At 40.2% G+C, this 13235-nt stretch overlaps 1 protein-coding gene across 1 annotated transcript; it reads left to right on the top strand.

Moving 5' to 3' along the window:
* The first annotated feature begins 2185 nt into the window (after nt 1-2185).
* On the top strand, nt 2186-12976 carry LIN7C (lin-7 homolog C, crumbs cell polarity complex component). The gene is made up of 6 exons (XM_023756391.1): nt 2186-2633; nt 3112-3147; nt 6135-6253; nt 6514-6585; nt 8606-8815; nt 9592-12976. Exons 1-6 carry the CDS (start codon nt 2186-2188, stop codon nt 9745-9747), a joined length of 1041 nt encoding a protein of 346 aa, XP_023612159.1. The 3' UTR covers nt 9748-12976.
* The last annotated feature ends 259 nt before the right edge of the window (nt 12977-13235 follow it).

Genomic DNA, 13235 nt, shown 5'->3' with positions numbered 1-13235 from the left:
GTTTGAAGATGTGTACAGTTTAGAGATCTGAAGGAGATGAAGAAGGGCATTCCACATAAGAACAATATAAATGAAGACTTGAAAGCAACAATAAATATGGTTTTTGAATAATAGTCTCCTTTTATCCATGAGGGAAACATTCCAAGACTCCCAGTGGGTGCCTAAGACTCCATATAGTACCGAGCTTTAAATATACTATATTTTTTTCATTGCATACATACCTATGATGAAGTATAATTTTAACTTAGGCATAGTGAGAAATTAATAACTAATAATAAAATAGAACCGTTATAATGCACTGTAATACAACTTATGTGAAAGTGGCTTCTGCCTCTCTCTCTCTCTCTCTCAAAATCTTATTATACTGTACTCACCCTTTTCTTCTCATGATGATATGAGATGATAAAATGTCAAACCTATTTCTGAATCCATGGAACCATTCCTTACCTGCTGTAAATGGCTTGGTGTCACTCATTTCAGGGGATCCCTTGCTGAAATCTTCATATAGACTCAATGTTTCTAGTACAACATGCTGCTGTCAATCAGACAAGTATTTTGTTTATGTCTTCTACCTAGGAACATATCAGCTCTCTGGCCGTAACTTTTCCAGGTTGAAGTGTGACAGCAAAACTAGCACACATTCCTTTTTCCTTCTGCACAATTTTACAAATAGAAGATTTTTTCTTACCACAGATCTTAGCAACCTCAGAATACGATTTTCTTTCCATAGCAAATCAAGAACTTTCACCATTTCACTTACAGAAAGCACTTTATGGCTTTCTTTGGCATATCCGAATTACTAGCATCCTTATTCTTGTGCTTTGGGCTATTATTAAGTAAACCAAGGGTGCTTTGAACACAAACACTGTAACACCGGACACTGGATCTGATCACGAAGAAGGCTACAACGTGACTAAGGGGCGGGAGCACATACAGCATGGATATGCTGGACAAATGGATGATTCACTGCCCGAGTGGGATGGAGCAGGACGACTTGAGATTTCATGATGCTACTCAGAATAGCACACAATTTAAAACTTATGAATTATTTATTTCTGGAATTTTCCATTTAATATTTTTGGGCTGCGGTTGAATGCAAATAACTGAAACCATGGAAAGTGAGACTGCAGATAAGGGAGGACTCTTGTACCACCTCCACTGGAGTGGCGGTAGCACTTGGGGGATACTAGAAATGAGTTTAGATGGATGTGTTAGGGTCAGACTATGAAGTCTTTAGAAATAGAAAATGTAGAAACCCATCGAAAGTTCCTGAACAGAAACCTTTGATGATGAAATCAGAATCCAAGGAGGGGACAGGAGTATAATGGTGACAGTCATGGTGGATTGGGAGAGAATACTACCGCTGAATGGAGCCAGTAGGCCAGGAGTTTGTTAAAAATAATCCACAAACTTGTATGTGAGGGCACCTAACATATCAGCACAGACTAGGGCTTGAATAAATGTTCGTGGCATTTAAATACTGGGCAAATTAATATTTCATTTAAATTCAGGACCAAACATTTTCTTGGTTCATGACATTTTCAAAAGTCGCCCTAAAAATCTGTACTGCATTAAAAATATTATTTACTTCACAGTATTTTATTTACATAAGATTCTAGATCAACTTTTTAAAAAGTATTCTTATTGACTTTTAGAGACAGAGAGAGGAAAGAAAGAGAAAAATGGGTGTGAGAGCGAAACATCAGATACCTCCTGCACACTCCCTGCTGGGGATCAGGCTGCATCCCAGGCCTGTGCCCTGACCCTGGATCCAACCGCAACCTTTCGATCAGGATGACGACCAACCAGCAGCCACACCAGCCAGGGCTAGATCAACTATTTAAAATTCCTTGGTGGTGCCCCCAAGGGCCTTCTTCTCTTGGTCATCAGGTGTGTTTCATGATTTTTGTACTCTTCATCCCTACTCTCAAATAGATTTATAATGAAGATTCGAGCCTTGGATTTTTTTAAATGTATTTTACTTGATTTCAGAGAGGGAGAGAGAGAAACATCAATGACAAGAGTCACTGATCGGCTGCCTCCTGCTTGCCCCCTACTGGGGATCGAGCCCGCAACCCAGGCACGTGCCCTGGACCTGAATGGAACCCGGGACCCTTCAGTCCCACGCTCTACCCACTGAGCAAACCGGCCAGGGCTCGAGCCTTGGATTTTTAAAATTAAAGCAATGCTTAACTATCCTATTTACACCTCAGGGTCACGGTATCGCAGAGTCTCGTCAGGGAGAGGACTTTGGGGACAGGGGTCTGTCGCACAGAGCGGGACCCTGGGGCTGAACGTGGACACGGGCAGCCGGGAACAAGGCTTGCATCTGAGGCGGGAGCACGAGCCGGGAAAACGGCTCTTTTCAGCCAGACGAGGCTGGAATTCGGGAACCTTTGAACCGCTCAAGGTGCGGCAGGAACCCGACCTCCAGCACCCACGCTCAGGTGCCTCCACCCAGGGCCCGGGCGGTCCCGGGACCAGAGCCCCGCCTCTCGCGATACTGGCCGGCCTTCGCCCTCCCGGCGCGCTCGGCCCGGCCCTCCGCGGCCCCTGTGTCGTCATTTCCGGTGGGTCTGCAGGCAGAGGGAGAAGATGGCGGCTGCTGGGGGAACCTGTACGGCTGGAAAGGGGTGAGTGCGGCGGCGGCCCGGCCCGGGGAGCCGGAGGGGGTGGAGGACGCCGTGTCACCACTGGGGGAGGAGGAGAGGCCCAGGCTCCAGCCCCGGAGCCGGGCTGCCCCTCCTGCCGGCGCCCGGCCCCAGGGCAGGCGCCCGCGGTCTCCTGACTGGTCCCCAGACCCTCGTCGGTCCACATAGACTGCACAGTTGGGCACCACCTGTCCGCCTCGCAGACACACGCTGCACTGGCGCTCCCCGGCTGGGCCCAGCGGGCACCGCATTCAGAGACGTGTTCGCTCGAGAGCCGCCCGCCGCTCGGTGGGGACAGGCTGCACGCCCAGCCCCTGCGATGGGTGCCCACGCCCGGGGTGCCCACCTCAGCCCCGGGTCGCCGCCCTCCCCGCACGCGGGACCCTCCTCCTCCTCCGGGTCGCGCGCAAGAACCCACCCCATCATGACTTTGACCGCAGCTCCACTTGCATTTGTTCAGTATTGGAGTCTTTCCTGGCTTCGGTGCCCCACCCAGGTACAGAGAAGGTGCTTTAAAAACAATGCTGCTGGTTTATTTGGTCTGGGGAGGGTCACGGAACTAGGAGGAATAGTGGCAGATTGTAAAATGAAAGTTCAATCTTATTCTTTCTTTACAAATTCTACAAATGCAACTTGTGGCTGGCTCCTTGCTGTTTAGAGAAGACTGAGGAGTTAGAGACCCAAATGCCAGTGAGAATACAGGGTTATGTCTCTCTCGGGGCCCTGTTAACAGATTTTCAACATCCCACTCTGTCCTCCCCAAATCCTCTATTTCAGTCAATTTCTTTCTTTTCTATTTTTAAAAATATATTTTATTGATTTTTTACAGAGGTAGTGAGAGGGATAGAGAGTCAGAAACATCGATGAGAGAGAAACATCGATCAGCTGCCTCCTGCACACCCCCCACTGGGGATGTGCTCGAAACCAAGGTGCATGCCCTTGACCGGAATCGAACCTGGGACCCTTCAGTCCGCAGGCCGACGCTCTATCCACTGAGCCAAACCGGTTAGGGCAATTTCAGTCAATTTCAAGCATGCTTTTGGCAGACGAGTCAAGACGTACAAACTAAACCGTTTGAATACTAGTAAGTAGTAAACAGTTTAGGAAGAAGATTAAGCCTATCTTGCAAATAATTAACATTTGCAATGACAGCCTGAATATTAAGTACCTTCTGCTCTAAGAAAGGAATAGGTTTTGTGTCATTACTGTACTGAGAGAAACCTCTTCCCCGGTGTATTCACACCAACAAATGTGCACTTAGCATTGTTTATTCCTCATGGTGCTCACGTTTGTAAGCCTCTCTGTGAATGACATTGTTTCCCTCAGCCCACCAGGCGGTTAATTAATGCATCATTTGTGCTGGGAGTGGCTGCTCTGGGGAGACTGTGACATCTTCCTCCAGCACAGTGGCGCTGTGCTTTGTACTGGGACCAGGTCTGTTTGGTGTTACCAGAAGTAGGTGTTTCTCTTTGAAAGCCGGTTGGTTGTAAGATGCTAACATGTTGGAAGTCCCCCCCTCGCTCCCCAATATATTTGTATTGATTTCAGAGAGGACGGGAGAGAGAAACATCAATGATGAGAGAGAATCATTGATCGGCTGCCTCCTGCACAACTCCCACTGGGGATCCAGCGCCCAACCCAGGCATGTGCCCTTGACGGGAATCCAACCTGGGACCCTTCAGTCCCCAGGCTGACGCTCTATCCACGGAGCCAAACCAGCCAGGGCTCTTTTGCATTTTTATGCAGCACAAAATGTGAAACTTAACCTCTGGCATTCCCTTTCGATAGTCATGGCTTTGTTTTTTGCTATTTCAGAGTTCTTTTCAGTTCCACGGTAGAATGCTCAGCACCTTAGTAGGATGAATTGCTCATGGTTGTCATTTAGCCAGATAAGAAAGTCAGTACTGCATCACCTCTGATTCTTACTTAGAATTCTGTTTAACAGACTATTATAAACATTCCTAACAGTCCTACAGTATAAAATAAGTACATATGATCAGGATCCCTGGATGTCTTCTAAATCATCAAAACATGAGTCAGTGGAACAGATTTAAACATATGTTAGGTACAGAGTAAGTTCAGGAAAGAGTATTTAACTTTTTCAAATTTTTAATTGCATATTGTAACTGTAAATTAAAATAATTGATGAACTAACAGTCCCCATTCACCAACCATTCAAGTGATAGGATATCAGAATGAGGAAAATCTATTTCCATTGCATTTGATCAACATCAGTTTAAGCTGAAATTGGAAAATTTACTTTTTTCTCCATTACATTCATTCCCAGTTTTCCAGCTGCAAACACAAAGAAGGCCATAGTAATTCTACAAAGAAAAAGTTCTAGTCCGTCCACTTAAAAGGGAGCAAGGAATAGTAGAATAATAGGTACTCTAGCCCCGTGGGGTTACAAAAACAGTTAAGAGAAAGAAAATCAAAGTAAAGATAATCATTAACAGTGTTGTAAACATAACTCTGAATTTCATAAAATTTCTTAATTCATAGAACACTTATCCTCACACTTCCCAGTGAGAGCTAACATGCTTAATATATTTGTATAAAGGTGTACCATCCCTTAATATTTCTTATGATTAATTGGTGCCAAACGTAGCATGATATGCCAGACCCTTTTTTATGAATTTCTTGCTTTATTTATCAAGAAACTTTTATAAGGAAGGTATTCTTGTTTCTGTTTTTCAGTAGGAAAATGAGACACAGGGAAGTTAAGTAACTTGCCCAAGATCACCCAGCTAGTATTGAAACCAGATTGACAAAACTAATTGTTTTTATTTTTCTATTTTGTAAACATATATTTGATTATCTTAATTAAAACACTGTTTTGATTCTAAGTTGAAAACAGACCATTTGTACCATTGTTATACATATCTCTGCCACTAACTGCATCTGTAATGGAATAGTTCATATCTACATATATATTGTGTTTTCCTTAGGGAAATTAACAGTGATTTTACTGGCACAAAGTGTTTTGTTCTGTTCAGTGCTTTGATTATTAATACTAATGATAAGTAAATTTTTATTGACTACATAGTTACTGATTTACTGTTAGCTTTTCTGAATCATAGACAGTGTTTGTCTATCATGTTTTTTAGCCTCAGTTCTTTCTGGTGACATCTAGTATTTTACATTCAGTCTTCCTGTCACTCAAAGATGCTTTTTCTCAGATTTTGTACGTGTGCAACAGTAGTATTTCTTCCTAATATACTGTAAAATTCAGCATTATTCTCAGATTTTACATTCCTATCCTCAGGTATACTAGTATACATATCCCCCCCCCCCACACACACACACACACACACACTCTCTCTCCCCAACACACACACACAAGTTCACCCTCTTAACGCTTTTTTTAAATGTTTTTCCTATTCTTGTTCGTCCTTGAGGAATGAATCCTAACTGCTACTCAGTTACATAGGTATTTAGAGAATCTTCAGAGAAAATTATGAGTGTGTATTTGTTTAACTTCAGATATCTGTAGAGCAATTGAATTGTTGGAAAAACTACAAAGGAGTGGGGAGGTACCACCACAGAAACTTCAGGCTTTACAAAGAGTCCTGCAAAGTGAATTCTGCAATGCTGTAAGAGAGGTGAGTACATGGGATTAAAATTTACTAAAAACTTGAGTTAATTAGATAGGATAATACTCTGAAATTTTAGTTCAGAATTTCTTAAGAAAACAAACTTTAGAAAAACATTAGAACCTGTTTCTCATTTTTGCAATTTTTATTAGACAAACATTTCACAAAGATGCATAATTTTGCCTAAAATTTTAACACATTCATTAACTTCGTAGAACTCAAGCATGGTGTTTTCTGAGATTTAAAATTACAAACTTTGGGTTTTATAGGTATATGAACATGTCTATGAGACTGTGGACATCAGCAGCAGTCCTGAAGTGAGAGCTAATGCTACTGCAAAGGTAAAGTTTTTCATTTACCAAAAGTGAGAGAATTCTTTTAAAATTCGAGGATTTAATATACAATTGTTAGATTCATAATAGGTTGAAATTTTAAAAACTGTCTTCAATCTATACTGAACCATCTCAAATACTAAGAAATAGGATCTTTTTTATTGTCTTTACAAAAGATAATCTATCATGCAGATTAGATAATACATTAAAAATGCAGTTGCACACAAATAATAATACACATCCTATATAATAAAAGCTTAGGTGGCGTCACGTGCGACGTCATCACAAGATGGCCACCACAAGCTGGCAGGCAGGGGAGGGCAGTTGGGTAAGACCAGGCCAGCAGGGGAGGGCAGTTGGGGGTGACCAGGCTGGCAGGGGAGGGCAGATGGGGGCGACCAGGCTGGCAGGGGAGGGCAGATGGGGGCGACCAGGCCTGCAGGGGAGGGCAGTTAGGAGCGACCAGGCTGGCAGGGGAGGGCAGATGGAGCCACCAGGCCTGCAGAGGAGGGCAGCTGGGGGCAACCAGGCCTGTGGGGGAAGGCAGTTAGGTGGGACAGTCTAGCAGGGGAGGGCAGTTGGGGGCAAGATCAAGCTGGCAGGGGAGGGCAGTTGGGGGCGATCAGGCCGGCAGGGGAGCAGTTAGGCGTCAATCAGGCTGGCAGGGGAGCGGTTAGGGGGCGATCAGGCTGGCAGGCAGAAGCGGTTAGGAGCAATCAGGCAGGCAGGCAGACGAGCGGTTAGGACCCAGCAGCCCTGGATTGTGAGAGGGATGGCCGACTGCCGGTTTAGGCCCGATCCCACAGGCAGTCGGACATCCCCCGGGGGTCCCAGATTGGAGAGGGTGCAGGCCGGCCTGAGGGACAGCTCCCCCCCCCCCCCCCCCGCACGAATTTTGTGCATCGGGCCTCTAGTATCATATAATACATAGTAATATACAGTATACATATTTAATTGTATCATTGATTGTGTATGTTTTCATCAAAGGGCTGATGTATGAATTATCCTCATTTTATTGGGGAGGAAGCATCAGAATGTTAACTGCCTCAGGACACACAAATAGTAAATGGGAGAATTGGGGGGGGGGCTCCCCCAGGGTTCTCTTTGCTTTCTTTACCTTAACTCTGCAAAGATGTGGTAATGTCAGTAGCAAGTAATCTCTTCAGAGATACAGGTGCCAGGGTTCCTGTGCTTTCTCTGTGGGGCTTTCCTCAATAATTCCCACATGATCTCAATATCCACGTGTAGTTAGAATAAGTTAATGTCAGCAGAAAGTGATTTATATTCGAATTTAGTTATTAGCAGGTAATTTTTCATTGATAGTTACTGGTTCACAAAAGGAAATACTGGATTCTCTGTTGGATACAAACATTTAAACATGTGGGTGTAGTTTGACAGAGTAGGGAAAAACATAGAAACTTGGCTTTTATTCCTGAGTTATGTGACTTTCACAGCTTACTGAATATCTGAGCTTTAAATCTAGTAGTAACTGTAGATAGTTAACTAAAGCAACAAGAAAGTCCATGTTTATATGTACTCTTTTTCTCGATATTGAGTTATTTCTTGATGAGTTATTTAGTGTAAAGAACAAATGGTACAGCAGCCAGAATGACTGCATGTAGGAACACCCACCCACCTCCTTACAGGTTATGTAGATAGGTTGTGTCCTGCACAAAGGCCTTTGAAGGAGCTGAGCTCTCCAGCCCCAAAGCTCAGCTGCTGGCACCTGGGGGAGAGGCTCTCCTCTTTAGTGGCAGCGTTCATTTGCCGAGCAAGCCTGCCTGCCAAGTGCTGCACAGCAGTTCTGGGAACTGGATGGCCTGATCTGAACACTCCTACATAGTCCCCGAGTATGCTTTCCAGCCGCCTCCTCTAGAACACCATTCTCCTAGCTCACCTGCTCAGAACTGCCAATGCATTTGTGGGTATTCAAACATCAAATGTATGCACCTCAAAAATAGGTAAAAGGAGATGAAAGAACTGAAGTAAACAAAGGTGATATATTTAAACATGTAAAATTTTCTTTCAGGCTACTGTTGCTGCATTTGCTGCCAGTGAAGGACATTCTCATCCTCGAGTTGTTGAGCTTCCAAAAACAGAAGAGGGTCTTGGATTCAATATCATGGGAGGCAAAGAACAAAACTCTCCAATCTATATATCTCGAATAATTCCAGGAGGAATTGCTGATAGACATGGGGGCCTCAAGCGAGGAGATCAGCTTCTCTCTGTTAATGGAGTGGTAAGGATGTTTTATTTCTGTTTGTAGTAATGTGTTGTGACCACTTGGGGGAGTATATGAGTTATAGAAACAGAAGATATAGTGGGGCAAAGCTTTGTAGTTTAGAAATCCCTTAGAGCCCTGGTCGGCAAACCTCGGCTCGCGAGCCACATGCGGCTCTTTGGCCCCTTGAGTGTGGCTCTTCCACAAAATACCGACTTCTGCGCATGGGCCACGAAGTTTCAATCGCACTGTACATGCGCGCCCGCACGTGGTATTCTGTGGAAGAGCCACACTCAAGGGGCCAAAGAGCCGCATCTGGCTCTCGAACCGCGGTTTGCCAAGCCGCAGTTTGCCAACCACTGCCTTAGAGGAATCCAAGGCAGTACTATTTAGTACAGTGATACAGTTTAAATCACTTTCTGTGTGTTTAGCTTTTTTCCAATGAAAACTAGCAAAACTTAGTGTGATTTTTATGAAGTGATTAAGCTGTTTAGTAGTTAAAGCAGTACGTTAAATTAGAAGTCTACCCCTCATTTTAGTCATATAGAATGGTGGAATAATAGGGCATGTAGACTGATGTGCTAATTATTTGGATCTTTGAAACCTACAGAGTATTATGTAGCCAAGGATTTCATACTGATTAAAATGGTAAAGCTAGGTTATTTCATAAGTTTATAGTGTTGAAATGATAAAACATTAAAACTTTTTTACTTACATGTATTTTTAAGCATTTTTGCCTTTTGAATGAATTGCAAAACCTATGTATTAATTGTGTGTGTATTTTTTTTTTCTAGAGTGTGGAAGGAGAACATCACGAAAAAGCCGTAGAACTGCTAAAAGCAGCTCAAGGAAAGGTTAAATTAGTAGTGCGATATACACCTAAGGTCTTAGAAGAAATGGAGTCACGTTTTGAAAAAATGAGATCAGCCAAACGCAGGCAGCAGACCTAATGCAGTTCAGAACTTTATATTCCATTTTGCTTTTAGCTAGAGAAGTTTTACTGGTGACCTACTGATGGCCGCAATGCCAACAATTATAAGGAAAAACAAACTTCCCGTGAAATGCTCCTTGCCATTTTATAAATGCCTATTTTAAAATCATTTGTGGTTCCAGAGATGCATACACTTTTTTCTGACAGGAAAAAGTAAAAGGTGATGAGGGCAATTTTGTCCTGCTCTTTTTACAGGCCTTTTTCAAATGAAGATTTTGTCATAAAGTTGTTATAGATTTTTAATGATGCTTTTTAAATATTAAGATGTACTTTTACATTCTTAATCTTTTTTTAGGAAAAAAATGTTCTTCGTTTGATGCTTATTTAAAAATAATAGTTCTCAAATTCTTTATTTGCTTTTTTTTTAACCTGTAAAATTTCTTTATAGTTTTCCAAAAAAAATTAAACATGACAGTTTCATCTACAGCAGTTCATTACATTGTCAGTGTTAACATCATTGCTGCATTTTGTACACACATAATATATATACTCATTGATAAGTCATAACTCAGCACAGTGGAAGTTTTTTACTTTTATTTAAACATAATGTATAGTGAATACTCATTTGTACTGATTTATAAAAGTAAGTTTTTAAACACTGAAACAATCATTGGTAAAATATGTATTCTTTCATAGTGTTTGAGCAGCAAAGCAAGAGGATGTAATTTGTGTGTTAGCATTACTGATTAGATCTATTTATATTCAAAAGTACGTCAAATTACAAATGCTAAAACAGGTTCAGGTTTCATCTTTTGCAAATTTTTTTTAATGCTATTCATTTCTATTTAAATATATTTTTTATATTTTAGTCCTTCCATTCCTAGAGATAAGCCATTTCGTTTGTGGTGGGAAATAGCAGAAGCAAAGAAGAAAAAGTAATATTTTAACCTCATTAGACTCAAGAGTGAACACACTTTTACCAGCTCAGTTTAAAGCATTGATTTTAAATAGGTTGATTATAGGAGGATATATGTAATAAGATGTATAGAAATTATGAGGTGATGTGTTCATAAGAATCTGCAGACTGTCGAGATGAGTACGAACTTAATCATATTAAAATGGTTTGATTTAGAGATGGGATCTTTGTTTATAATTCAATATGATGGGAATTGTGAGAGATACTTTCAGTTGTCCACTGGATGTCACTATTTTACTGAAAGGCAGCTATTAGTGAAGGACTGTGACTGAACTCTTTTTAAAGGCTGGAATTAAAGAATTGAGGGTCATTTTCAGTCAATAACTTAGGAACATTTTTAAGTGAGAGATGCTAAAAGGAAGGTAGTAGTTTGAAATATATAAGGAATTTAGACCCTGTATAAGAAGTGGGCATTTTAAAACATTCCTTCAAGAAGACTATAGATGTATACTTTTTCCTGCATGTTTGTGAGCATTGTGAGTCAAAAGATTATTCCAGTTTTCAGTGGTTTTTTCAGAATAAAAGTCAATTGGCATTGTTATTTATCGTTTAGGTATTGAACACTGGATTGCATGGTTGGATGTGTCTTTAGTCCACTACAAAATGTGCTTGTTATTAATAGGAATGTTAAATTGTATATTTTCAAAATTAATTAATGTTTTTAAAATGTTGAGACCAAAGTAGTGTAGAAGAATTATGGACTTAATTTAATTGTAAAATTATTAGAGGTATTTGTTGTAGAGCTTTATATATTAAAGAGAGATATTGGTGCATATAAAACAGTAATGTTGTTATGCTCGTATTCTTGCATTACAAAGTAAACCCTAAAGAAACCTTATTTTAGTATAGCTACAGCTGCAGTAGCTTTTAAGGGCGTGTCAACATTTCATTATAAATTATAGCTTCCTGGTTCAGTATCTCAGCTGTTTCAGAACTTGCAGCCAAGTTAAATCTTTTTTGGTGTTGAAACTTAATAAGTTGAGTAAGCTATTTTTTTTTCTTCTACAGTAATCCACAATCTGTTCTTTGTGTGGGTTGGCGCTTATTTATAATTCTTAAAATAAAGATAGCTTAAAAGAGCCAAATACAGTAGTTTTGCTTGCTACTGTTGAGCATGAGTAGCAGTAGTTTGTTTTTGTTAAAAGTTTTCATAGTGTATCCCAGAATTTTAAATTCTGACCATAGAAAAATTCAATTATTCAGTGGCAAAGATGTACAGTAAATAGTAGTTTGCTATCGTGAGGAAATGAAGGAATTTTTCATTTTATAAATAAATGTATGATTCATGAACATAACCAAGCACATAGTAAGTATATAATAGGTGTTTGATTTGTGAAATATAAATATAATTATCCCCTCCCCAGTTTCCTTTTTTTTTTTTTTTGGTATTTCAAAATGGGTTGATTGTGAACCTTAGCCCCATATTAGAACATCCTGCAGACCTTTAAAAAAGATTGATACCTGAGTCCCATCCCACACCAACTAAATCAGAATTTCTGGGGCTGGGGCCAGATTCTTGTTTTTTTAAAGCTTTTCCTGTGGTTCTGAATGACACATACGGTTGAGAATCACTAATTTCCCCTTTATAAAATGCTCTAAATACACTGGGCTGTGTTTGGAAGTATCAGAATAGAACAATTTACAGCTACTATTAAGTAGCAAATATAATGATTGGTTATATTTCTTAATTTCTTTAGGAATAAAAGGTACTTGGCATTCTTTATTTGGGAAATAATTATAGTCTTTTAAAAAAATAGTAATAAAATCTGCAAGTAATTTAAACATAAACTTTTAACGTCTGCCATCTTTTTGCTCTCTTTGCCTTTTTAAAATTTACAATGATAAATGTTTATCATTTTGGAAAGCATGTTTAAAAATTGCAGATGAGAAATAAAGTCATTGATAATTATGTGTTGTCTTAACATGGACACTTTATCTGTTAGCAATATACTAGATTATAGTGGCCTAGTTCTTTGGGGTTTGATAATTCAAATGTGTGTTTTTTTAAATTGTCTTCTAAATTTTTGGAAATTATTTTGTTAAGTACTTAACATAGTTTGGCTCAAGTACTTTGTTTACAATTTAAATGGATATTATAGCATTTAATGGAAGAAATGGTTATGGTTTATTTGAGAAGACTGTCAGCATGACTTGGTATAGACTTAAAAGAATACATGTGAATATTTTATAATGTGGAATGGTCATTGAAATATCAAGGACTCGAGTAATTGTATTTCCTGAATAAATGTATGTTTATGAATTTTCTAACTTATATTTTGTTGTCTCCTCTGGTAACAACATTTCCAAACTTTCACTAATAGTGTTTTTTCAAAGGTCATTGTATTTCTGTGATAGTTAAATAGAGAAAAACACAAAACAAATTGCTTGCTCATTAATTTTCAAGAACTTCCAAAATGATTTGTATCTGGACATAGTTTTAAAAATACTAGCAAGCAGCTTAGTGGGCATGGCTCAGCGCTTGAACTTCAACCCAGGAACCAAAAGGTCACCGGTTCGATTCCAGGTCAGGG

The sequence above is a fragment of the Myotis lucifugus genome, unplaced genomic scaffold, assembly GCF_000147115.1.
Source record: "Myotis lucifugus unplaced genomic scaffold, Myoluc2.0 scaffold_92, whole genome shotgun sequence".
Lineage (NCBI taxonomy): Eukaryota > Metazoa > Chordata > Mammalia > Chiroptera > Vespertilionidae > Myotis > Myotis lucifugus.
Note: the sequence above shows the minus strand (reverse complement) of the source record. Positions and strands in the feature narration are given on the sequence as shown.

Excerpts from the sequence above, each read along its gene's own strand:
- LIN7C (XM_023756391.1), top strand. The coding sequence starts at position 2,186 with ATGCTTAACTATCCTATTTACACCTCAGGGTCACGGTATCGCAGAGTC. Across the intron at positions 3,148-6,134 it reads GGCTTCGGTGCCCCACCCAG|ATATCTGTAGAGCAATTGAA; the intron begins GTACAGAGAAGG and ends GTTTAACTTCAG. Across the intron at positions 6,254-6,513 it reads TCTGCAATGCTGTAAGAGAG|GTATATGAACATGTCTATGA; the intron begins GTGAGTACATGG and ends TGGGTTTTATAG.